A 26452-nucleotide genomic window follows, 5' to 3' on the forward strand; every position below is an offset into this window, starting at 1 on the left:
TAAACTAATGCCGACTGGGCTTTACCAATAGAGTTCTAATTTTGAAGAACATAGTATTTCATAATAGCACTGAGATAGAGAACCCTGAGCAGTAGATAGAAAGAGTTCATGGACTAAAGTTTTCCATGGCAGTTATTTCTTACCCTTTCTTCTTTTTCTTCTTTCCAACTTCTACATCACGAACAGACCAACAGCAACAACAATAGCAGGAGAAGCTATTTACAAAATTTGAATCTACCTTTTTGCTTTTCAAAAATCTTCATTTTCTTCTTCAGAAGCGAGAGGGGATTTAAAGTATCGGACACCTATGGTAATTGAGACAATTGATCTGGTAGACCATCATGAGGTGAGTCATAAGTTCCTGGCCTCATGCTGGACCATCGATCTTGTAGACCGTCATGAGGTGACCCATATGTTCGTGGCCCCATGCTGGACCATTGATCTTGTAGACCGTCATGAGGTGACCCGTATATTCGTGGCCTCATCTTAGAAGCATGAACCTTCTCTCGGAGTGCCGCTCCCACCTCGGAACCTCGATTATGCGCTCCTTAGGAAGGAGCTTCCAGGGAGCGTGACCCCAGAGAGACGGGAACCGCTCTAATGACGCTCTCAGCCTGCTCATATTACTGTAAAAGTCTCACAATCACCAACTTCCTTATATCAAACTCCTCCAATTCTTCAAAGTACTTCATTGGAGTAAGCACAAAGGTGCATCTTCAAAAGGCACGAGGAACGAGTGCACACAAATGAAGATAGTTAGAAATTAGCTTTTAGATGTCCTTAAATTTTGAATGATACATATGAAAATTGTTAGAAACTATTATTTTTTGATGTACTTGAATTTTGAAAGATATATAAAGAAAATATTACATACACACTCCCAAACTTAGACTCTTCTAGACCCCGCGCTTTCCTGCCTCCGCCCCCGTTTCGTGCTTCTAAGGGCCTCATGCTAGACCATTGATCTTTTAGACTGTCATGAGGTGACCTATATGTTCGTGGCCCCCGTGCTGATCAAAAATCCCATTTAGAAGTCCACAAAATAAATAAAATTAACAGTTTTAACTTTCTTTTTCGCAAAATCCAAAGGAGGCCAAGATGCTACAATCATTCGATCAAAGTAGGGCCAATGAGAATGGGCCATGCTCATGCTCGCCAATCAGATGATTAGATAGTTATGTGAAGGGCCATCTTAAATGACGCTTGATCAATCGACAATCAACGGGCTACAATCATTAGATCTAGTCACATCCACCAATAGGGGCGCCCTTGTACCTCCTCTTTTGCAAGGGCGCCCTTCACTCTATCATTTCTCTTTTCTTCTTAATAAGGAAGTTCGAACCGTATATCTTAAAATATAAGGTGGATTAGACCTGGAATTGCAATACTCTAGGGTTAGGGTTTGTGTTTTTCTCCAGCTGAACGGGTGCTCATCTCTTTTCAGATCTAGGGTTAGGTCTTAGGTTTTCGGACCGTATCGTTAGGGTTTTTGGCATTGTATCTTCTTTGCTTTTTCTGCTTAAGATTTCTGATATTAGGGTTTTTTTTTCTGCGAGGGATTTTGATCTTCTTCATAAATGGCTTCTTCTACAAAGAAGAAATCTCTTCGGAAAGCTTTCGAAGATCTCCAATCGCATTCCGCTGCTCTCGCATCTTTCACCCTTCAATGGAAGGATCTCGAATTGCACCTTGACTCGATTGAGAAATCGATCGAGACTCGCTTTAAGGAGATCGAATTGAAGGAGAATGAGAAAGGCCAATCTGAAGTCTCTACTCTGCCGGAGAAAGAAAAGACTCCGGCAAAAAAACCGGTGAAAAAGTCACCGGAAAAAACAAACGAGTTTATAGAGGCGACTCCGCGGCCGGAGATTAAATCATTGTGTGAAAAAACGGATGGAAAGGGATTGAGATCTTTCATGAATAAGAATAGGAAGGAGCTTGCGGAAATACGGAATGAGATTGTAGGGGCTCTTAGGTTTGCTTCTGATCCCGCGAAAATGGTTTTGGATGCCATGGAGGGTTTTTATAGTTCTAATCTGAATTCAAAGGGAGATAAGGATATAGAATTAGCAGCGATTAGACGTAGTTGCATTCGTCTGTTAGAGTGTTTGGTTTTGATAAATCCGGAGATTAAAAATACGGTGAAGGAAAGAGCGAAGAAATTGGCATTTGAATGGAAGGGGAAGATTAGTTTGGGAGGTGAAAACCCTTTTGAAATTTTTGCTTTTTTGCAGCTTTTAGCTACGTTTCAATTGGTTTCGGAATTTGGTGTGGATGAGTTATTGGACCTTTTTGTTCTTATTGCTCGGCGGAAACAGACGATTGATTTGTTTAAGGCGCTTGATCTTGTAGAGAAAGTTCCTGGTAAGGATTTGGGAATGAACAGTTTTAGATGCTGTGTCAATTACTTTTTTGTTTGCCTTTTTTGCATGCTTTTCTTGTAGAGGAAATGTTATTTCGACTAGTCGAGATATTCTAAAATTTGCTTGTGGTGCTCTTCTCCCACTCAATTTCTCCTCACATAATAGTTTTAATCTCCTTATGCTACTACTAATTTTATTTGATTAGATCTGTCTGTATGTTCAAATATTCGTTGATATAATTTTAGGATATTAACCTACTGTGCAGAAAGATTATGTCTTTCACCACCCCAATTATTTTAATGTCACTATCTTCAGCTTTTTGTAACTAGCTAAATGTTCCCCTCTCTGTTTCTATATGTAAACCTTGGTTGTTTCTAGATGATATTTTTTTGTGTTGACTCTCTTTTCCAGAGCAATCTCATATCCATCGCCTTGAGGAGCACCCTTGCTGCCATTGCCTCCTGGGACTGGCCATGTGTCACATTTTTTCAGTCTGTTGATATCTGTATTATTTTTAGCTATTCATTATTTGGTTTCCAGTTGATTATTTTATTGGAATAGATCATTTTCTTATATTTTATATGCAGTCACTAGATTTGTATATCCTTTTTTTTATTTTGAGTCATGTTCTTCTGCGACGGGCTTGCATAAATTATCCGCAGTTTAATTTTTAGTCATGTTCTACTGTGGTCGATGGATTTCTTTTACCAGTTGTTTTGTGATATTTACATATTTTTTCTTTGGCAATGTAAATCTATTTTCAGTTATATTTTTTAAGCCTTTCCTGTGCTGCTATTTCACATGGCTCCGTGTTTAAGTGATCCTGTCTTTTGTATTGGTTTGTAAATGTTGGGATTTTCATGTAGAAGATCTTAATTACAATGTCTTTCTAAGCATTCTTAGTGGTTGGGCTTTCACATCTCTAAATCCATGTCTTTAATTCTACCTTTCCTTACTGTGCTGTTCTCACTCAACTATGTGGATATAAAAAAATTTAATTCCCTATAATGATCATTGCATCACTCATAGTTGCGTTCCAGGTACTTGGTTAGATTTTGATGCCAAGCTACATATTTCTGGACTGTGGTAAGCTCAAAGCTACTGCTTAAGGTTTTAAAAAACAATGGAGGCAATGCTTCCAAGTAGACTCTTACGTGGCAAAGTGCTGCGTTTTCTTGTTAGTATTTGCTTCCTCTAGGAATGTTGATGTCATTTTTCATTTATAGACTACAATTTTATTTTTACCCATACCATTTTATTCTCTATTTAATCTTGGTTGATTCTTTTTTTGGAGCTGATAAATCCGCCCCTTTGGATTCCGCGGACGCCCAGTCTACTGGTTGCAAACAGTTTTCCCTTTTCTCTAATCTTTCTTTTCGCCAGTCACATTTTACCCATGTGGGTCCCACTTGTACAAATAGGCGTGCCAGCTTGTTCACCTTTTCTTCTCTTTACTTGAACTTTTTCCCACCGAGTCTCTCTCTCTCTCTCTCTCTCTCTCTCTCTCTCTCTCTCTCTCTCTCCATGGCGGAAATCTCAGAACTCCAAGAAATGCAACAATAACCCCATCTCCTCCCCTTGCAAATGCTTATGGAAGCTTCCGATACCCATACCACGAAGCTCGCCAAAACCATCTTTTTCTTAGGTTAATTTGTGGGCGCCGGAGAAGATAGGCGGAGTCCAGTGTCGGGGCGGGGGGCACCGGTAATGGGGCCAGTGAGTTTTGTGTAGGGAATGGGGTTGACGTTGAAGATGAGCCCATTAGCCCACCGATGTGGGTGCAATTGGATTCCGATAATAGGTTTTTGGACCAAAATGGATCGAGGTTTATTCTTCGTTGCCACCACTTGATGATTCCATACTCCCATGGATTCCATGGCTGTAGAGAGTAGATAAGATGATGGAGATGATTAAAAGGAATGGGTAGGGACTAGGGAGAGGGAATTTGGGTTTGGGGGCAGCTCTGTAGCTTAATGGAGCGGTTCACCCACTGGGCATGGCTTAGCGGAGGGAGAGGGCCCAGGGTGTGAACTCTAAAGCCGCTGTCTTTCGTTGGATGAGCCAGGTTTCGTCGTCGCAGTTGAAGATGCCTTAGACTTAGTGGAGAGGGAGGGACCAGGGTGTGAACTCTATAGTCGCTGTCTTTCGTTGGATGAGCCAGATTTCGTCGTCGCAGTTGAAGATGCCCTGACAACGAGGGTCGTGGAAGGCGGCTTGCCAGTTTGGGCGTTTTGGGTAGTTATCGAATTGGGAACGGAGAACGTGTTCATGGTTTTTGGGGTTGCACCGGGCCGTCACATGGACTTGTTTTCAGGCCTTTCACACGTGTGATACATTAACAAACCGCCTTTTATCAGAGATTGGAGCCGATCCAGTTGTGTGTGCAGTTCCAGTTCACGATTAGACTTGGGAGGCTTATGACAAGGTGCCACTTTTGGACCGGTTAGGGTTTTGGCGAGGAACCCTAACCAAAGGAGGTAGATAGACGTAGCAACACCTAGAGCAAAGAAGAGGGTGAGGGTCTCCATGCGTGCTGGAGTAGAAGTGTTGAAGGGATGAGAGGAGTAGGGTAGCATACCCGAAAGCAATGTTTTGACGAGAGAGAGAGAGAGAGAGAGAGAGAGAGAGAGAGAGAGAGAGAGAGAGAGAGAGAGAGAGGGAGAGGGAGAGGGAGAGGGAGAGGGAGAGGGAGAGAGAGAGAGAGAGAGCGCAATCGGTTACAGTGGTAGGGGCTGTCCGCAGAATTAAAATGGGCGGATTTATTAGGTCCCTTTTTTTTACTACATTTTTCCATATAAAGCACCTTCATTCTCTCTTGCTGGAGAGATGTAACAAGAAAATGGCAAAATTTGCCATTCCCTTTGATGACTATTGCACTACGCTCATAGTTGCGTTCTGGGTTAGCTTATAAAACCAAGCTACATATTTCTTGACTGTAGGAAGCTCAAATCCGCTGCTTTAGGTTTTAAAAAATAATGGAGGCAATGCCTCCAAGTAGACTCTTAAGTGGCAAAGTACTGCTATTAACTGATAGTTTTGGTTAGTATTTGCTGCCTCTTAAGAATGTTGATGTCATTTTGACTTTATGACTAAAATTTATTTTTCCCCATACCATTTTATTCTCTATTTAATCTAGGTTGATTTTTTTTTAACTTCATTTTGTATATAAAGCTCCTTCATTCTCTCTTGCCGGAGAGATGTAACAAGAAAATGGTAAAATTTGTCTGGGCTCAAAGTGAATACTGAATACCATTACTAAAGAAGAACGTTGATGTAATTTTCCCAGACAAGAAGTTTAATTTTAACCATACCATTTTTTCTCTTTTGTTTCTTTTTTTTAACTAAATTTTTGTGTATAAAATAACACAGGTGGCCATGTATTGACTCAGGTTGCTCAATGCTAGCCTATGGTGCCAAAACTATGCATTTGAGTCTCCTTATGGATTATGTCAACTAACTGAGATGGTTTTGTTATCAATTTTTCTAAATTAGTCTAGTCTTTATGCAAACCATTGTTGCTAGAAACGCCTTTGGGAGGTGAGAAACGTGTTTCCTGGGAAATGCGTTTCGGAAACATTTTCGGAATATGAAAAAAGTTGGGGAAACATTTTCGAAACATATGGGAGAAGCGCGTGGGAATTATATGGGAAACTTATGTGGAACACATGATAAACATATAAAACACATGCATAGGAAACATATGTGAAACAGACGAGAAACATTTTGTAGAAACCACCGCAAAAATTATGAAATATATATTAAAAAGGAAGATGATAGTACACATCGTAATAAAAATAGAAATAAGTAAAAAATTCTTGTAAAATACAAAATACCATTTAAAATAAAATAAAATATGTAAGGAACATATATAAATCATCCATCCATGTATGCCTGCTAATTTTAATAAAAAATTATGAAAAAAGTTTGGTGCATACTTCACATATTTCTCGTGTTTCTCTTTTATATTAGTGTTTTTCTTGTATTTCATATATGTTTTCCTTGATTTATTTATTTTTCGTTTCTGAAACGTTTTTAATGCGTTTCTAGGACGTTTCTTAATGCATTATCATATGATTTTCTATTATTTCCACGTTTCTCGTTTCACCTTTTGTTTTTTTCCCTCCGTTTCCTACTTCCATTTCAAGTTTCGCTTCCTGAATTTGTTTCCCAGCCTGGCAACTATGGGTTAAACATATTCACTGAATCATGTTCCTTTTATCACTTTTTCTTCTTTCCACTCTATATATACCTAATTCCATACAATTGTTTGCGCATCCCTGTTTATCTAACATTTTTGTGTGATGAAGAATGCTTTAACGTCTCATATTTTGCTCCTTTTGAGAACGTCATGTGCAGCCGGTTTTTGTGTATCCTTCAAATATTCTGTGTCCCATGGCCATTTATTGACTTCGGTTGCTCCTTTTATCACTTTTTTCTCTCCATCCTTAATATACCTATTTCTTTACAGTCGTTTGTACATCCCTGTTTATCTGGTATCTTCGTGCTCTGAAGAATGCTTTAATCAAGGTTATTTCCCCTCTTTCCTTAATAGATTGCTACCTTTAAAAAAAAAGATTGCCTTTAATCTTTCACCCTTTGCTCCATTTGAGAACCTCATGTGCAGCCAATTTTGTGACCTTCAAATATGAAGTGACTGAGTTCCTTCATCCTCTCGCTGGAGAGAAGTAACAAGAACATGGCGAAATTCGTTTGGGCTGGAAATGAGCGTTCTTAAAGATGCGTCTTGCCATAATTTTCAATTGTGACAATATTTTTTTACCCATATCATGTTTTTCTCTATCTAAAATTGGTTGATTCTTTTTTTTTTGAACTACATTTTTGTATATAAAATAACACCTGCGGCCATGTATTGGCTTGTGGTTGCTCATTGCTAGAATCTGGTGCCAGAACTATGCATTGAAGTCTCCTGTTGGAGTTATGTCACTAACTGAGATGGTATAGTTTTCAATTTGGTCTAAAATTTTCCAGTCCTTTGTCACACATATTTAATGAAATCTGCTCCTTTTTTTAATTTGTAAAATCTGGACAATCTGTCTGATGCTTTTGCTGTAGTTCTCTATCTCCTTGTCATTGAGACATTTCTCTTACTGAACATTCAACAATCTGACAATTTCTTAGCTGTTTTACAGTAATGGTGTTAATGTCACTCTTGAATCACCAATCAAGATTCACTTCTGCTTCGGATATTTTATTTTTCCTACTCTTTTTTTTTTTTTGAGTAAGGCTAAATGTTAGGTTCCATCCATTCTAATCTGACGCGGCTATATCAAATAGTAAAAAAATGTCACTGATTGTAGGGAGTTTTTATCTCTTGCTGTGATATAGTGGTTGTGCCTTTTTAAAAACAAAAAAAGGATTGTTTTGGATCTGCTCACCTAGCTTTTGCTAGATAATTTAATGAGGAATTAGAATTCTTTGCTCATTAGCTTCTGGATAAGTTCTTACTGTGACCAGCAGGCTTTTTTGCTTGTATCAGAGTTTGTTCAGAAACTGGCCAGCAAGGGGATGCATAATCAAGCTGTTAAGTTTGTCTATGCTTTTGAGCTTGTGGATAAGTTTCCTCCAGTATCATTGTTGAAAGCATACTTGAAGGAATCCAAGAAGGCTGCTCAAGAAATCCTAAAAAAGGGCAATCACTCAGCTATGTCTCAGGTATGTAGCATCATTATATAGTTTCTCCAAATAATACAAAGTCTTTTGCACTCTGTGATGCTATATACTGTCTATTCTGCTACAGAATCAGGCTTTCATAAGAGAAATTGAGGCTGTAAAAGCAGTAATCAAATATGTAGGGGAATACAAGCTCGAATCTGAATTTTCATCTATGAATCTTGAGAATCGTATTTCTCAGTTGAAGCGTGCTGCTCTGGCAGGCAAGAAACGTATTTCTCAGCAGAAGGAAGACAAGAAACGTGCAGCTCCCACAACTGCCACTGCACAACCACCAAACAAGAAGCCTCGACCCACTGCAACAACCACCGCTTATGTCCCCCCTCCTACTGCACCTCAAAGGGCGCAGCCTTCTGGGCCGTTGGTTGATTGGATTCCTTCTTACTCTGGTCCAGCTGCATCCTACTCTGGTCCAGCTGGCCCTTACTCTGGTCCAGCTGCACCTTATTCTGGTCCAGCTGCACCCTACTCTGGTCCACCTGGCGCTTACTCTGGTTCAGCTGGGCCTTACTCTGGTTCAGCCAGCTATGTGGGTGAACCTTTGGGTTTTAGTGTCCAAAATAGTCCATCAAAGTCTCATCTCTACGCTTCAGAACGTCTTCTGGGATCTAGTATGTATGATATGCCATTGGGTTATAATGGTTACACTCTGTCTGGTGGTTTGTCATATCATCCACCATACTACCCTTAGTTTGGTGTTTTTCAACTACAGTCTGGCATCACTTTCCAAGTCATTTGTTAAACTAAAGATAGAATGTTATTCATGCTGTTGACATAGGTTGTGACAATTATGGTTATCCATTTATAATTCTTACTTTGGCTTAGTTCTTAGCTGCTGTGAATCTTTCATCCATAATAGATGAGGTCTTTATTTTCATTTAATTTTCTCTAGTCTATTGACAGTTTAGTCTGGTGTTCTACACCTTAACCTGCTCTGCAATCAAGGTCAAGGTGTCCCACATATTAGTAGTTGAATACCGTTGCATTTCATGTTTATTGATCGGTTTTCTTAATGGCAATGCCTCTGTTTTCTTCTCTTTTCTTTTCTTTGCTTTTATTCTTTTGGGCACTCTGGGCTCTCTTCAAGGGTCTTGCACATTCTCTGGCTAGACAGCTGTCATTTTGTGTTTCCTAGTGCCTCAAATCACTTTTATTTGCTTGACATTGCAAAACTACTCCTTGTTTGGTTGCCATTATAGCATTGAAATCCCTTACACACTCCCTGGGATGTCTGCTGTTTAATCATTGCATGTTGTTGAAACTTGAAACCAAATAGTATACAAGACAAAATGAAGATGATGAAGAAGTGAGGGAGAAGAAGAGTCTCCTCGAGAGAGCTCCCATGTAATGTCATATATAGACACACACAAATGTGCAAATAGGGTTACATACATAAAGACCAAAATAACCTCTAGCATTCCCTCTCAAGATGGAGTGCATATATCAAACAACCCCAGCTTGTTATAAATATCCTTCAACTTGGAATTTGCCTGTGGTTTAGTAAATACATTGACAAACTGATCTGCAGATCTAGTGAAGAAGGTAATAATCTCTCTGCACTCGAAAAAGCATCGCACGAATGAAGTGACAGTCAATCTCAATATGCCTTGTCCTCATGAAACACTGAATTAGAGGTAATATGAAGTGCTCACCTATTGTTATAATCCAAAGACGTCGAAGATGAACTATGAATTCCAATCTCTATCAAAAGAGACCTTCAACCATTTCAGCTCTTCACATGTATGAGTCATATCTCGATACTCTGCCTCTGCGCTCAATCTTGCCAAAACATCTTGTTTCTTACTACGCTAAGATACAAGACCTTCAACCATCTCTTATCTGCTAGAGATCCTGTCCAATCTGCATCTGTGAACTCCTCCAGTCTTATATGATTATGCTTTATGAGAATAACCATTTTCTAGGAGCACTCTTCTAGTATCTAACTATCTGAAGGGTAGCGGCCGAATGTGAAGTATGAGGAGAACTCATAAACTCGCTAACCACTACTACTGCATAGGTTATATTGGTAATAATCATAGTCAAGTAAATCAACTTACCAACAAATCTCCTATATCTGTCGGGGTCATCCAACAGCTCCTCCTGATCTGGAAGAAGCTCCACGTTGGGATCCATAGGAACCTCTGCTGCCTTTGCTCTTAAGGATCCCATCTCCTCTAATTTGTCCAGAACACATTTCCTCTGAAACAAGGAAAGACCCCCTTAGAGTATGCCACCTCGATACCCAAAAAATATTGAAGACGTCCTAGGTCTTTGATACAAAACTTTGTTTGAAGGTATGTCTTAAGTCTCTGGATATTTGTGTATCATCCATAGTAATCACAATATCATCGACATACACAATCAACAAGATGTAGCCATCACCAGGATGAGTACTGAATACAGAACGGTCGAGTGCACACTATCTCATACCAAAGCGCCTAATAGCCTTGCCGAATATGCCAAACCAAGCTCGTAGAGACTGCTTTAGCCCATATAACGCCATCGGAAGACAACATACATAACCAACCCCCCCCCCCCCTTGCGAGCAATAAATCCAGGAGGTTGCTCCATATATAACTCTTTATGCTACTTTTGGTTGCTTGGAGTGGCTTGGAGAGTAGTGGAATAGAAAGTCAAAGGGAGGAGACAAGCATTTTTATTTTCCTAGAATTATCTCGAAAAATTGTGTAGTAGTGTTTGGTTGCACGACAAATACTCGGAGAGTAGGAGAAAAAGTAGGGGGTGTCATTACCAATATAGGGAGAGAGGAGAGAGAGGGAAGAGAGATGGAGAGAGCATCATTCCCTAGAAAATTCAACCATAATTCTTTGCTTTTGGAAGGGGACAAGAAAGAGACAAACAATTATTACATGAGAGAAATCCAAGAGAATCAATGGGAGTCCAATGCATTTTGGCAACCAAACATGGAATAGCATGCCAAATCCAAACAAAATTCCGACGACTGCCGAGCTTTTGTGCAACCAAACGAGGCATTAGAGAGGTCACCATGGAGCAAGGCTTTTTTCACATCCAACTGATAGACAGGCCAACCACGGTTAACAACCAAAGAAATTAACACACGAACAAACAATATCTTCGCCACTGGGGAAAAAGTCTTCAAATAATCCACGCCAAAGGTCTGGGTATGCCCCCTAGCTCCCCCACGGTCGGTCGCGGATGTAAGGCTGAGTGAATACGGTTAGCCATGGTGGGGTTGCCCTACGAAAAATTCTGAGAGGGGGCCCCTGCGAACGAGCTTCTTGATTTGATTTTGTAGGAGGCGACAGTCCTCCGTATCGTGTCCGGATCCTCAATGACTTCCCGACTCTCCTTCCACCAAAGCATAACCTCTCCGGCCACCATGAGGAGGTTGTACCACTCTGGGATATGTAGGAGAGGATGTTCCCCAAAGTGGTGTTAAGGGGAGTGTACTCTCCGGGCCTCTGGGGCGGATCAACGGCTTGCACTGGGGCAGGCATTTTGCGCCTAGGAGGTCAACTGGCCCCCTCCTTATGGATACCAACATCACATCCGCCGTGCTGTTGGGAGGGAAGAATTCTCCGGGCTCTTCTTCCGGCGTGGCCTTTCGAGGGCGATGAAGGTGTTGAGCTTGGCAGCTAGGTTGGGGATATCCCGAGGGTGTGTCCTTTGCAAAGAGTGGAGCAGGGAAGACAGATCTAGGCCCATTTGAAAGGCAAACATGACCGTTTCTATGTCTGTGTCCTTTGCAAAGAGTGGAGCGGGGAAGACAGATCTAGGCCCATTTGAAAGGCAAACATGACCGTTTCTATGTCTGAACCTTGCATGCTGACGGCATGAGCCTTGCCGTTGTATTGGAGGAGATACCTGTCCACCCGTTTTAAGGGTGGTCAGGGATCATGGGGAACTCCAATATCCCCGTGTGGCGTCAAAGCACATGGCCATCTGATATCCGAGCTCTTCATAGGAGTTGATAGAGTTGGGTTGAAACATGGTGAACTAGACCCATGCCACCTTTTTAAACGGTGGAGGGGAAGATCCGGCGTCTGACGGCCTTTGGTATGCTGGCGAGGAGCAGGGTGGTGCTAAAGGCGTCCATGTACTCCCTGGGATCCTGGGAACCATCATACGGAGCGAACGACTGTATCTACAGGTCCTCTGGGATAGGGATATTGGTGATTCTCGCCGTGAATGGGACGTCATGATCAGGATGAAGGTTAGACTCCATTTATTTGCTCGAAGTGGGGATGGAAGATTAGAGGAAGGTTGGAGGTAATCCATATGCAGTAGCGGATTCACACTCAACGAAAGCACCATTCTGATGCAGCTCAAATCTGTATTTGAGTGTGAATTGTCCGGATCGGCTCATCCTTCTTCCGAGGGGTGTGCATCCAACGGTCCAACCTGTATTTTGCACCCACAGACAAAGGGGCTAAGGACTCCGAGTGGACCCTTCGACACTCAAGTCGGATCAAGGCACCATGAGGAAAGGAGAATTAGAATGGGTTGGGTGGTGGCACACTTGGAGGGGTTTCTTACCCTAACCCTGGAATCTCCAAGGATTTTTGTAAGGTGGAGCTCTCCTGTTTTTTCCTCATTGCCTCTTTGAATTTGGTGTGTGGGGGGGGGGGGGGCAGGCAGCAAAGTGAAAGTCACTTTGCTTCTTTGTTTGGTTGCACAAAAGAGAGAGAGTCACTTGGAGTGACTTTCACTTTGCTTCTTCGTTTGGTTGCACAAAAGCTCGGTAACCGTCTGATTTTGGTTTGGATATGACATGCCATTCTACATTTTGTTGTTAAAATGCATTGGACTTCCATTGATTCCCTTGGATTTCTCTCATGTAATAATTGTTTGACTCTTTCTTTTCCCCTTTTTCCAAAAGCAAAGAATTATGGTTGAATTTTCTAGGGAATGATGTTCTCTCTCTCTATCTCTCTCTATCTCTCTCTCTCTCCTCTCTCTCCTCTCTCCCTGTATTGGTAATGACCCTTCCTACTTTTTTCTCTTACTCTCTGAGTATTTGCCGTGCAACCAAACACTACTACACAATTTTCTGAGGTAATTCTAGGAAAATCAAAATGCTTGTCTCCTCCCTTTGGCTTCCTATTCCACAACTCTCCGAGCCACTCCAAGCAACCAAGCGTAGCTAAAATTCATTGCAAACCATCACCAAATAGCATCAGAAAATTGCAGAAGCCTGTGTCTTCAAAATTATTTTTTGTTTCATTCTCTGCAATGAAAAAAGTGCAAAGATAATACAGAAGAAATAATCGGATTTAGAAAATTATGCAGAGTGGATGATCATTCTTCATTTTCCTCTTTTGAAGAGAGGAATCAAAAGGTCTTGGACGGCTAGGGGACCATGAGCAGGTCCATATGCCCGTGGCCCCATGCTAGACCATTCATCTTGTAGACCATCACGAGGGGACACAAATGTTCCTGGCTCCATGCTGAAATATCCCATTCAAAAGTGTACAATTTTTTTAAAAATAATATAACAGTTTATTATTATTTTTTTTTTTTTGCGGAATGAGTCAGGGACTACAATCGTTCCATCAAGGTAGGGCTGATGAGAGTGGGCCATTCGATGGGAGCTTTAAAAAAGGAATGAAAAACGAGCCAAATACAAAGGGTGGCCCATTTTTGGAATGAGGATGGCCGGGAAAGAGAAATGGACGAAATATTTCATTTCCCAAAAACTTATTTTGTTTTGGAATTACTTTTGCCAATCTTCATAAGGCCCACTATATTGGACCTGGGAATCCACCCGGTCCACCTGAAATTTACAGCTTGGGTCACTAAATTAGTGACCCGTTAAAATTTGACCCGGCCTGTGCAAGTCCCATCAAAATTGGGCTGAGCCGGGTGGACCCATGTGTGCCCGTAAAAACCCAAATCATCGAGATTTTATATGGTGAAAGCCGTTATAGTCCTATACTTTTCAAAAACTACTGTACGGACCACATCATAAGATGATCTAAACCGTCCATGTGATGGAACACAATGTAAATCGGTTGTGCCTAAAAATCATTTCCATAGGTTGATCCTAGCCCTCCGATCTATAGAGGTTTCCATAAATAATAATATGCAATTCCACCATAGATATGAGGGCTAGGATCATCCTATGGGAATAATTTTTTGGGCACAACCTATTTATGTTATGGCCCATCACATGGACAGTTTGAATCATCCTATTATAGTGTGGGAATAAAAATAGCAAATGATCTGCGGGTCCACTCGACCCATATGGGTGGGGCCGGGTTACCCGAATAGTGACCGGTAAGATTTCGGGTCAGTTGTGACCCGGCCCGTACCCGTAAGGGTTGAGTGAAACCTACCCGGCCCACCCGTTTGTCTGGTCTACACTATATTAGACAATCAAATTGTCAATCTTCATGGACAATCTGAAGGGTAATTAATATAGAGAAAACTGCTGGTGAGCTTAAGCGCACCATTTTTTTGGTGCGCTTAAGTTGTTATAACGCCTCCCATTGGTGCGCTTAAGCGGGACCTAGCAGTACCCAAATATTTAAACGAATGGGAGGCGTTATAACAACTTAAGCGCACCAAAAAAATGGTACTTAACCGCACCAATAGTTTTCTCATTAATATATTCACCCCTTTTTCTAAATTGGGACAGCCCCTCTACTGTAAAACTGTAGTCATAGTGGTCTCACAGATACTGAGATACACTAGAGTTGACTGTCCCAAGTAAGAAAAGGGGTCGAATATATCACTTCCCCGCAGCACCCCCCATTGTGCTATGGGCCCGACTCTATAAATACACGGTATCCGCCGGCCCTCTCGTGCCTCCAACTCGTCTTCTAGGGTTTGCTCTGCAATTCTGAGATTACAAAACTCTAGGGTTTTTAGGGTAGATTTTTCTCCAGTTGAAGGGGTTTTCATCTCTTTTCAGCTCTAAGGTTAGGTTCTAACGTTTTTCATCCCCATTCAGACCTTAACGTTAGGGTTTTTGGATTTCGACGTTGTTTTTCTTCTTCCCTCTTTCAGATCTTAGGGCTAGAGAGAAACCACCTAAGATTTCGTTACATAGGTTTTTTTTTTGTTCCGTATGTCTTGAGAAATTTTGATCTTTCTGCATAAATGGCTTCTTTTACGAAGTCGATTTCTGCAGCAATCAAATCCATTCCTGCAAAGAAGGAATCTCTTCGAAAAGCTTTCGAAGATCTCCAATCACATTCCACCTCTCTCTCCTCATTCACCCTTCAATGGAATGATATCGAGGCTCATTTCAACTCCATCGAGAAATCAATCGAGACTAGCTTTAAGGAAGTAGAATTAGAGGAGAAGGAGAAGGAGAAGGAGAAATCTAAAGAAAAGACTCCAGTGAAAAAATCTGATGAGAAATCTATAAAACAGAAAGAAGATTCAATAGAGGTGACTCCACGGCCGGAGCTGAAATCCCTGTGTGAAAAAATGGATGGAATGGGATTGAGATCTTTCATTAATGAGAACAGGAAAGAGATTCCCACACTTCGGAATGAGATTACGGAGGCGATTAGGTTAGCTCCTGATCCGGGAAAGATGGTTTTGGATGCCATGGAGGGTTTTTATACTTCTGATGATTTGAATTTAAAGGGTGATAAGGATGTGGAGTTGGCGGGGATTAGACGTAGTTGTATTCATCTGTTAGAGCGTCTGGTTTTTATATCGCCGGAGATTATAAATATACATAAAGAGAGGGCGAAGAAATTGGCAGTTGAATGGAAGAGGAAGATTAGTCCAGGGGGTGATAACGCTTTAGAAATTATTGGTTTTATGCAGCTTTTAGTTACATTTGGATTGGTTTCTGCATTTGATGTAGAGGAGTTATTTGACCTTTTTGTTTTTGTTGCTCGGCGGGATCAGGTGATTGATTTGTTTAAGGCTCTTGATCTTGCTGAGAAAGTTCCTGGTGAGGACCCAATAAATACTTTTAGATGCTGTGTCAATTACTTATTTGTTTTTTTTTTCTTTGTTGCGATTTTTCATGCTTATGTTGAAGAGGAATGTTGAGATTTGTTGCGATTTTTCATGCTTATGTTGAAGTGGAATGTTGAGATACTCAAAAATTTGCTTGTGGGTGCTTCACTGCCGTATAATTACTCCTCACATAATAGTTTAAATCTCCCTATACTACTAATTTTATTTTAATTGATGGGCGTATGTTCAAATATTTATTCATATAATTCTAGTATCTGAACCTTTTGTCCAGAAAGATTCTGTCTTTCACCACGCCCATTATTTTAATGTCACTGTTGTTGCGCTTTCAACTGTTTTTAGCTAGCTAAAAGTTCCCATTTCTGTTTCTATATGTAGAGCTTGATTTTTCTTAGATTATATTCTTTTTAATATTTCCTGTAGTCTGTGAACGGGGAAGATTTTTCTGGGTGAAAGTCTCCTTACCATGTTGGGGCAAACGAATCGTGTTTGTACATTCCTTGGTAAACGTCATGGATAAAGTTCTTTGGAGTTGATGGTCCTTCTGAGGATCTCCTCTTTTTCTGAGCGGTTTCATATTCCATCGCCTTGGGGAGCAGCATTACTGCCATTACCTCCTAGGACTGGCCATGAGGCACACATTTCATTTGTACAGTCCTCATTTTTTTGTTTTCTATTCATTATCTGGTTCCCTTTTGATCATTTTATTGGAATAGATCATTTTCTTATATTTTAAATTCAGCCCTTAGGTTTGTATATCCTTTTGATTTCGAGTCATGTTCTTCTGTGATAGGCTTGCATATATTCCCTGCAATTAAATTTTGAGTCATGTTCTGCTGTGTTAGCTAGGTTTCTTTTTGTAGTTGTCCTGTGATAGTTACTCTTTTTTTCTTTTGCAAAGTAAATCTTTGTTGGGTTATGTTTTTTAAGCCTTTCCTGTGTTGTCATTTTACTGGCTCTGTGTTTAAGTTATCTCGTCCTTTGTAGTGGTTTGTGTATGTTGGGATTTTTGTGTGGAAGATCTTGATTACAAGGTCTTTCCAAGCATTCTTGGTGGTTGGGCTTCATATCCCTAGATTTTATTTATTCTACCTTTCCTTATTGTGCTGTCCGCACTTCACTCAATTATGTGTATATAAAGATTTATCATTCCCTATGATGACCATTGCACTACACTCATGGTTGTGTTCTGGGTGCTTGGCTGGCTTGTAATGCCAAGCTATGTATTCCTTGACTGTAGTAATCTTGTATTTGCTGGTTTAGGTTTTAAAAAACAATGGAGACAATGCTTCCAAGTAGACTCTTTAAGTGGCTAAATACTGTGATTACCTGGTTGTTCTGGTTAGTATTTTCTGCCTCTAGGAATGTCGATGTCATTTTGCCTTCATGACTACAAATTTAGTTTAACCCATACCATTCTATTCTCTTTTTAATCTTGGTTGATTCTTTTTTTTACTACATTGTTGTATATAAAAGCTCTTTCATTCTTTCTTGCCGGAGATGTAACAAGAAAACGGCAAGTGTGGGCTTGAAGTGAATACTGAATACCATCCCTAAAGAAGAATGCTGATGTAATTTTCCCTTGTGATAAAATGTTTATTTTTACCCATACCAATTTTTCTCTATTTATTCTTTTTTACTAATTTTTTTGTATATAAATTAACACCGGTGGCCATGTTGCTCAGTGCTATAGCTTCTGGTGCCAAAACTATATATTTTAGTCTCCTGTTGGAGGTATGCGAACTAAATGAGATGGTATTGTTATCAATTTGTCTAAATTTGTCCAAATGAGATGGTATTGTTATCAATTTGTCTAAATTTGTCCAGTCTTTAGTCAAACATATTCAATGAAACCTGTTCCTTTTCTCACTTTTTCTTCTTTCCACGCTCCATATACTTAATTCCGTACATTCTTTTATGCATCCTTGTTTATCTAGCATCAATGTGTGCTTAAGAATGCTTTAATGTCTCAGCCTTTGGTTCTTTGAGAATGCGAACTAAATGAGATGGTATTGTTATCAATTTGTCTAAATTTGTCCAAATGAGATGGTATTGTTATCAATTTGTCTAAATTTGTCCAAATGAGATGGTATTGTTATCAATTTGTCTAAATTTGTCCAGTCTTTAGTCAAACATATTCAATGAAACCTGTTCCTTTTCTCACTTTTTCTTCTTTCCATGCTCCATATACTTAATTCCGTACATTCTTTTATGCATCCTTGTTTATCTAGCATCGATGTGTGCTTAAGAATGCTTTAATGTCTCAGCCTTTGGTCCTTTGAGAACCTCATGTGCAGCCAATTTTTGTGACCTTCAGATATTCTATAACAGGTGGCCATGTATTGGACTCCAGTTGCTCCATCAATTGTTTTCTTTCCATCATCAATATACCTAATTCTTTACAGTTGTTTTCCTGTTTTTCTAGCATCTTCATGTGCTAAAGAATGCTTCAATTTCTCGCCCTTTGCTCTTTTTGAGAACCTCATGTGCAACCAATTTTGTGACCTTCAAATATCAAGTGACTGAGCTCCTTCATTCTCTTTCTCGATAGAAGTAACAAGAAAATGGTGAAATTCATCTGGGCTGGAAGTGAATAGCATTTCTAAAGATGAGTGTTGATGTCATTTTCCCTTGTGACAATATTTTATTACCCTTATCATGTTTTTCTCTAACATTGGTTGATCTACTGTAATGCTTGTGTAATGCTTCTGCCGGCAGGACGAGGCTTAGCATAAAAATGGTGCAAATGAAAAAAGAAATTCGTTTTTCCTTTGATTCTCTTATGTTTTGATGGGATTTTAATTTCAGTGTTCTTTCATTTCCACAACAGCCTTTTCGTGGATCCTTTCTCTGATTAATGCGTACACGATTAGGGGTTTCCACCATATCCTTTTATATTGGAAAAAAAAGGCTTAAATTACACGCAGGAGCTGTTGAGTCGCTTCACCATATATAATAGCAGGTGCCGCGAATAATATCCTGCAAAATTCCATTAAAACACGCAAGCCCTACTTTTTTTAAAAAAACATTGGTTGATTCTTTCTTTTGAACTATGTTTTTGTCTGTAAAATAGCACCTACGGCTGTGTATAAATGCTCTGGTTGCTCATTGCTAGCCTCTGGTGATAGAACCATGCATTGAATACGTTTAGTTTTCAATTTGGGCTATAATTTTCGAAGTCTTTGGTCAGACGTATTCAATGAAATCTGCTCCTTTATCACTTTGTTTTCTTTAAATCCTCCATGTACCTAATTCTTTACAGTCATTTGTGAATACCTGCTGATCTAGCATCTTCATGTGCTGAAGGATGCTTTAATGTCTTACCCTTTGCTCCTTTCTTCTTCTTCTTTTTTTTGAATGGCTACCCTTTGCTCCTTTCTAGAACCTCTTTTGCAGCCAATTTTTGTAACCTTCAAATATTCAGTGACTGAGCTCGTTCATTCTCTCTTGCTGGACAGAAGTAACAAGAAAATTGCAAAATTCGTATGTGCTGGAAGTGAATACCGTTCCTAATGAGGTTGTTTCTGGCTCCTTTTTGTTCTAAATTTTCCTGCTAAGGAGACGGTTATATAGTCCCTCTAGATAACTGTTCTGCTGGAGAGTGTTTTATGAAAAGTCTGGATATATAAAGAACTGTTCTTCTCATTTGGAGTAAATGGTTTCATTGATTAAATGGTATATGTTCACTAGATGGTCCTGATGTGACATGACTGGACTAGTTCTAAACCTGTTGTTGAACATTGCTTTCAACCAGCAATTTGTTTGTAGATGGTAACCAGCAATTTGTTTGTAGATGTCAGAGGAAGAATGAACTACATTAGATTGCATCATTCAGAAAAAAAGAAAAAAAAATGATTGCTGTTTCATGGAAATATTGCCATTGACTGGGTGCTCATCCTGTATGGAAAAGAGGAAAGACATCTTGACGATGGCTGTCCAGTGTCTTCACATTGTTGGCCAGTGATGAGATCATATTATAAAACACCATATTTCGGGACTGAATGGCTTTTGAAGCCATGATTTATCCTTCAATTCTTAGGCCTCTTGTGACATATTTATATCCATTGCCTTCATCATGTGTTCGATTCATCCCTTTTTTTTTATTTGTAAAATCTGGACAATCTGTTCTATGCTTTTGTTGTAGATTTGTGACTTCTTATTTGTCATTGAGACATTTCTCTTACGGAACATTCAACAATCCGACCGTGTTGCACCCTCTAATTTTACCATTCAAAAAAAAAAAATCAACAATCTGACAACTTTTTAGTTGTTTTACAGTGGTGTTGTTAACATCCCTTTGAAATCACCGATCAAGCTTCTTTACTGATTTGGATATTAATATTATATTTCTTCTCTTTTGAGGGAGGTTAAATATTAGGTTCGATCCATTATAATCTTATCTATGTATATCAAATTGTCAAAAAGGGATGTCACTTTTTTTTTAAAATGGTAACTCAAAAAGAAGTCACTAATTTTACGAGTTTCCATCTCTTGTTGTGTTATTGTTTGGGCCTGCGTTCGTAGTTTTTTGCTATATAAATTAATGAGGAATTTGAGCTCTTTGCTCATTAGCGTGGATAAGTTATTCCAGTGACCATCAAGCTTTTTGCTTTTGTCAGATTTTATTCAGAAACTGGCCAGCATGGGGAAGCAACTTCAAGCTGTTAAATTCGTATATGCGTTTGGGCTAGTGGATAAGTTCCCTCCAGGACCTTTGTTGAAAGCATACTTGAAGGAATCCAAGAAGGTTGCTCAAGAAATTCGAAAAAAGGGCAATAACTCCGCTATGTCTCAGGTATGTAGCATCATAATATAGATTCCCCAAATAATTCAACGTCTTTTGCACTCAGTGATACTATATACTGTCTATTCTGCTACAGAATGAGGCCACCGAAAAAGAAGTTGCTGCTGTAAAAGCAGTAATCCAATATGTAAAGGAGCACAAGCTTGAAACTGAATTTTCATCTATGAATCTTTGGAATCGTATTTCTCAGTTGAAGCGTGCTGCTCTGGCAGGCAAGAAACGTATTTCTCAGCAGAAGGAAGACAGAAAACATGAAGCTCCCACACCTCCCACTGCACAACCACCAAACAAGAAGCCTCGACCCGCTGCAACAACCACCGCTTATGTCCCCCCTCCTACTGCACCTCAAAGGGCACAGCCTTCTGGGCCGTTGGTTGATTGGATTCCTTCTTACTCTGGTTCAGCTGCACCTTACTCTGGTCCAGCTGGCCCTTACTCTGGTTCAGCTGCACCTTACTCTGGTCCAGCTGGCCCTTACTCTGGTCCAGCTGGCCCTTACTCTGGTTCAGCTGCACCTTACTCTGGTCTAGCTGGCCCTTACTCTGGTTCAGCTGCACCTTACTCTGGTCCAGCTGGCCCTTACTCTGGTTCAGCTGCACCTTACTCTGGTCCAGCTGGCCCTTACTCTGGTTCAGCTGCACCTTACTCTGGTCCTGCTGGCCCTTACTCTGGTTCAGCTGCACCTTACTCTGGTCCAGCTGGCACTTATTCTGGTTCGGCTGGGCCATACTCTGGTTCAGCCAGCTATGTGGGTGAACCTTTGGGTTTTGGTGTCCAAAATAGTCCATCAAAGTCTCATCTCTACTCTTCAGAACATCTTCTGGGATCTAGTATGTATGATATGCCATTGGGTTATAGTGGTTACTCTCTGTCTGGTGGTTTGTCATATCATCCACCCTACTACCCTTAGTTTGGTGTTTTTCAACTACAGTCTGGCATCACTTTCCAAGTCATTTGATAAACTAAAGATAGAATGTTATTTATGCTGTTGACATAGGTTGTGACAATTATGGTTATCTATATATAAATCTTACCTTGGCTTAGTTCTTAGCTGCTGTGGATCTTTCATCCATAATAGATGTGGTCTTTATTTTCATTTAGTTTTCCCCACTCTATATACAGTTTAGTCTGGTGTTCTACGCCCTAACCTGCTCTGCAAACAAGGTCAAGGTGTCCGACATATTAGTAGTTGAATAGCGTTGCATTTCATGTTTATTGACAGGTTTTCTTAATGGCAATGCCTCCGTTTTCTTCTCTTTTCTTTTCTTTTCTTCTTTTGGGCAGTCTGGGCTCTCTTAATGCTCTGTTTGGTTGCCGGGTTTTTCTTGGTCCTGGGAGTTATGTGGGAGAGTAAGTTAAATTTTGGTCTCATAACATGTTTGGTTGCCTTTTAGCACTAGGTTTTTTTTAATCCCACTCTTGTAATGATTACTTGTGGGGTGAATTTTTTAATCCCACTTTTGAAATGATTGCCTTTTCATCCCATCCCAAGATAACCCCAGGAACAAAAATAAACTTAGGAACCAAAAATAAGCTTGAGAAGAATTTTTTTCTACCTAACAGTTCAAGCAACCAAACAAAGGTTTTTTTTTCCCACCATATCTCCCAGGGTATTTTTTTTCTCTCGCAGAACCAAATATGGGATTTTTATTTTACCAGGATACTTCTAGGACTTTTTTTTTCCCACCTATCTCCCAGGGTATTTTTTTCTCCCACATAACTCCCACGAACAAAAAAAACCCGGCAACCATACAGAGCATAAGGGGTCTTGCACATTCTCTGGCTAGAGTCGCTAGACAGCTGTCATTTTGTGTTTCCTAGTGCCTCAAATCACTTTTATTTGCTTGGCATTGCAAAACTACTCCTTGTTTGGTTGCCATTATAGCATTGAAATCCCTTAGACACTCCCTGGGATGTCCGCTGTCTAATCATTGCATGTTGTTGAAACTACATAGTATACAAGAGAAAATGAAGATGATGAGGAAGTGAGGGAGAGGAAGAGTCTCCTTGAGAGAGCTCCCATGTAATATGTCATATATAGACACACACACATGTGTAAATAGGGTTACATACATAAAGACCAAAATACCATCTAGCATTCCCTCTCAAGATGGAGTGTAAATGTCAAACAACCCAAGCTTGTTACAAATATCCTTCAACTTGGATTTTTCCGATGGTTTAGGAAAAACAGTGGCAAACTGATCTGCAAATCTAGTGAAGAAGGTAATAATCTATCTCGCACAAATGAAGTGACAGTCAACATTGATATGCTTTGTCGTCTCATGAAACACCGGATTAGAGGTGATATGAAGCGTTGACCTATTGTCACAATGCAAAGACACCGGAGATGGACTGTGAATACCAATCTCTATCAAAAGAGACCTTCATCCATGTCAACTCTCCACATGTATGAGTCATGGCTCGATACTTCGCCTTTGCTCTTGATCTTGCCACGACATCTTGTTTCTTACTATGCTAAGATACAAGATTTACCCCCACAAACGTACAATAGCTTGTAGTTGATCTCCTATCTGCTAGAGACCCTGCCTAATCTGCATCTGTGAACCCCTCCAGTCTTATATGATTATACTTTCTAAAAAAATAAACCTTTTCCAAGAGCACTTTTCTAGTATCTAACTATCTGAAGGATAGCTACCCAATGTGAAGTATGAGGAGAACTCATAATCTTGCTAACCACTCCCACTACATAGGATATATCAGGACAAGTCACAGTCCAGTAAATCAGCTTACCAACAAATCTCCTATATCTGTCGGGGTCATCCAACAGCTCCTCTTGATCTGAAAGAAGCACCATGTTGGGATCCATAGGAACCTCTGCCGCCTTTGCTCGTAAGGATCCTATTTTGTCTAGAACACATTTCCTCTGAAACAAGGAAAGACCCCCTTTAGAGTATGCCACCTCTATGCCCAAAAAATATTGAAGACATCCTAGGTCTTTGATACAAAATTTTATCTGAGGGAACGTCTCAAGTCTCTGGATATCTATCGCATCATCCATAGTAATCACAATATCATCGACATACACAATCAACAGGATGTAGCCATCAACAAGATGAGTACTGAATACAAAACGATCGACTGCACACTATTTCACATCCAACTGATAGAAAGGCCAACCACGGTTAACAACCAAAGAAATTAACAAACGAACAAACAGTATCTTTGCCACTGGGGAAAAAGTCTTCAAATAATCCTCACCAAAGGTCTAGGTATGGCCTCTACCTCCCTCGCGGTCTGTTGCGGATGTGAGGCTGAGTGAATACGGTCAACTGTGGTGGGGTTGCCCTATGAAAAATTCTGAGAGGGGGCCTCAGAGAACGAGCTTCTCGATTTGATCTTGTAGGAGGCGACATTCCTCCGTATTGTGTCCGTATCCTCAATGAAATTAGCAATATTTGGACTTGTCTGACTCTCCTTCCACCCAAAGCGTAAGCTCTCCGGCCACCACAAGGAGGTTGTACCACTCTGGGATATGTGGGAGAGGATGTTCTCCCAAGTGGTGTTAAGGGGAGTGTGCTCTCTGGGCCTCTGGGGCGGATCAACGGCTGGCATCGGGGCATGCCTTTTGTGCCTAGGAGGTCGACTCATAAGGGGTACCAACATCACATCCGCCGTGTTGTTGGGAGCGTAGAATTTTCCGGGCTCTTCTTCCGGCGTGGAAATGCGCCTTTCGAGGGCGATGAAGGTGCTGAGCTTGGCAGCCAAATCGGGGATATCTTGAGGGTGTGTCCTTTGCAAAGAGTGGAGGAGCGTGGAAGACGGATTTAGGCCCCTTTGAAAGGGTAACATGATTGTTTCTATGTCTGACCCTTGCATGCTGGCGGCATGAGCCTTGCAGTTTTATCAGAGGAGATAATTTTGCAGGGATTCGCTCCGCTGTTGTTTAAGGGTGGCTAGGGACGATGGGGGACTCCAATATCCCCGTGTGGCATTAACTGATCCTTCTTTTGAGGGGTGTGCATCCAACCTGTATTCTGCACCGACTGACAAAGGGCTTAAGTACTCCGGGTGGACCCTTCGACACTCAAGTCGGATAGAGCCAACAAAGGGAAAGGAGAACTAGAATGGGTCGGGTGGTAGTGCACTTGGAGGGGTTTCTTACCTTGACCCTGGAATGTCCAAGGTTTTTTCTAAGGTGGAGCTCTCCTGTTTTTTCCTCGTTCCATCTTTGAATGGGGTCCCCTTTTGTATAGGCGGGAGTTTCAGATGGTACAATGACGTGGATTGTGTGTATCGCTGGAAAGGTCGGCGTGGTAGTGCATGCGTGTACGATCCTAGAAGACAAATCGACGGGATAGGAGATCTGTTGTTGACAGATTGGTGGCTGGCTATCGCAGTCTTTAATACGGCGAAACAGGAACCTGGAGCAGGTTTTGGCAATGTCAGCTCATGATGGTGGAGTTCTTTCAAGGGACTTCCTTGCAGAAGATGCTACACTGCTCGAGGGAGGAAGAGTGGAGGCCGACTGGATTTGGACTTGGTAACATAGAGGGCCGGGGACTCAGCCAGGATGGTAGTGCCATGTGTCATAATCCGAGGTACATTTTGCAAATAGTTGGTATTTGCACTTCTTTTGCATGTGATAAATAAATCACACTGTTTTCCCCACCCCTTCCTTCGTATGCGTTTGATTGCCTGAGTCTTGAAATTGAACTGCTCAATTAGATTCCTTTTCCATTCCGAGTGCCTTGTTAAAGCTTCCCATTCTTCTTTTTCTTAGATTGGACAATACAGGCAGAAGAGAATCTCTTAGATGCGGCCAATTAGGTAATTCTTTATATTTGTTCTAAATAATTTTATAATTTGTTTTTTGAATGGCCCGTTCTAAATAACTTTTGGTTGTTTCTTTGTAAAGGGTTTTTTTCCCCTCGTCTTGTATCTTGTTGGGTTAATATCTTGTAAAGGTTTTACATTCTCCTCTTGTAATTATTTTTTCTTATTAATATCCTAGATAAATTGAGAGAGAGAGACCCTTGGACTGATTTTCTCTTTGCTTTTGAGAATTCATTGCAAACCATCACCGAGTAGCTACAAAAAATTACAGAATCCAGTGTCCTCTAGGAGTGTAAACGGATCGAATTCGAAGAGGATATGGCTATATCCGAATTCGATTACAGTATACACTATCCGAATTAAGATTCGAATTTGACGGATATTTAATATCTATTACCGTATTCGATTCCGGCGGATATTGTTCGAATTCGGATATTATCCGTATCCGTTTATCCGGTAAATTTGAACATTTTATTGCAGCACTTTATCTTTCTTCTCCTTCTTACTCCTCGAATGAATTTCTCAAACCTTAAAGCCAGACCTCCACCTTCCTTTTAAAACAAAGACAGAGAGAGAGGGGCGGTGGGGATGGATGGTGTTGGTAGTGGTCTTTGGGTTTTTTCTTTCTTTCTTTTTTTGTGTATATGATGGAATGGGTTTGGGCTATTTTGAACAAAGGGAAGTGGGAGTGCTGATGGTGGAAGATGAAGAGAAATGGGGATCGAGATAGGGATTGGGTTAGAGATGTTGGTGGCTGGAGGTGATGGAGGTGATCGTGAGAAGGTGGAGAGGGGCGGCGGTGGATTTTGGTGGGGTTGGGAGCACCAAGGAATGCCGGAGATGGTGTCTCGACCTCCTCCTTTCTCCTCTCTTGCTTCTC

At 40.7% G+C, this 26452-nt stretch overlaps 2 protein-coding genes and 1 non-coding gene across 4 annotated transcripts; all 3 read left to right on the forward strand.

Moving 5' to 3' along the window:
* The first annotated feature begins 1354 nt into the window (after window positions 1-1354).
* Window positions 1355-8936, forward strand: LOC143846594 (FRIGIDA-like protein 1). Its single transcript, XM_077355068.1, has 3 exons — window positions 1355-2364; window positions 7861-8036; window positions 8122-8936. Exons 1-3 carry the CDS (start codon window positions 1578-1580, stop codon window positions 8743-8745), a joined length of 1587 nt encoding a protein of 528 aa, XP_077211183.1. The 5' UTR covers window positions 1355-1577; the 3' UTR covers window positions 8746-8936.
* Window positions 8937-14825: 5889 nt separating this feature from the next.
* LOC143846595 (FRIGIDA-like protein 1) lies at window positions 14826-21828 on the forward strand. Of its 2 annotated transcripts, XM_077355070.1 has the most exons (4): window positions 14826-15948; window positions 20594-20769; window positions 20855-21230; window positions 21294-21828. In XM_077355070.1, the coding sequence occupies exons 1-4, from the start codon at window positions 15138-15140 to the stop codon at window positions 21686-21688; spliced, it is 1758 nt and encodes a 585-aa protein (XP_077211185.1). In that variant the 5' UTR covers window positions 14826-15137; the 3' UTR covers window positions 21689-21828. The 2 variants fall into 2 exon arrangements, with proteins under 2 accessions (XP_077211185.1, XP_077211184.1); XM_077355069.1 differs by having other exon boundaries at window positions 20855-21828.
* LOC143847709 (small nucleolar RNA SNORD96 family) lies at window positions 19929-20017 on the forward strand. The gene has a single exon (XR_013235222.1). It is a non-coding gene; the product is annotated as a small nucleolar RNA SNORD96 family (small nucleolar RNA).
* Window positions 21829-26452: the final 4624 nt, after the last annotated feature.

Source organism: Tasmannia lanceolata, unplaced genomic scaffold (genome assembly GCF_043159265.1).
Source record: "Tasmannia lanceolata isolate RefF3 unplaced genomic scaffold, GAP_Taslan_0.1 ptg000015l, whole genome shotgun sequence".
NCBI classification, from domain to species: Eukaryota; Viridiplantae; Streptophyta; class Magnoliopsida; order Canellales; family Winteraceae; genus Tasmannia; species Tasmannia lanceolata.

What these genes read in the sequence shown, in the direction of transcription:
- LOC143846594 (XM_077355068.1), top strand. Translation starts at nt 1,578, where the DNA reads ATGGCTTCTTCTACAAAGAAGAAATCTCTTCGGAAAGCTTTCGAAGAT. An exon ending in TCTTGTAGAGAAAGTTCCTG is followed by an intron (nt 2,365 to 7,860) that starts GTAAGGATTTGG and finishes TGCTTGTATCAG; the next exon opens with AGTTTGTTCAGAAACTGGCC. An exon ending in ATCACTCAGCTATGTCTCAG is followed by an intron (nt 8,037 to 8,121) that starts GTATGTAGCATC and finishes ATTCTGCTACAG; the next exon opens with AATCAGGCTTTCATAAGAGA.
- LOC143846595 (XM_077355069.1), top strand. Translation starts at nt 15,138, where the DNA reads ATGGCTTCTTTTACGAAGTCGATTTCTGCAGCAATCAAATCCATTCCT. An exon ending in TCTTGCTGAGAAAGTTCCTG is followed by an intron (nt 15,949 to 20,593) that starts GTGAGGACCCAA and finishes TGCTTTTGTCAG; the next exon opens with ATTTTATTCAGAAACTGGCC. An exon ending in ATAACTCCGCTATGTCTCAG is followed by an intron (nt 20,770 to 20,854) that starts GTATGTAGCATC and finishes ATTCTGCTACAG; the next exon opens with AATGAGGCCACCGAAAAAGA.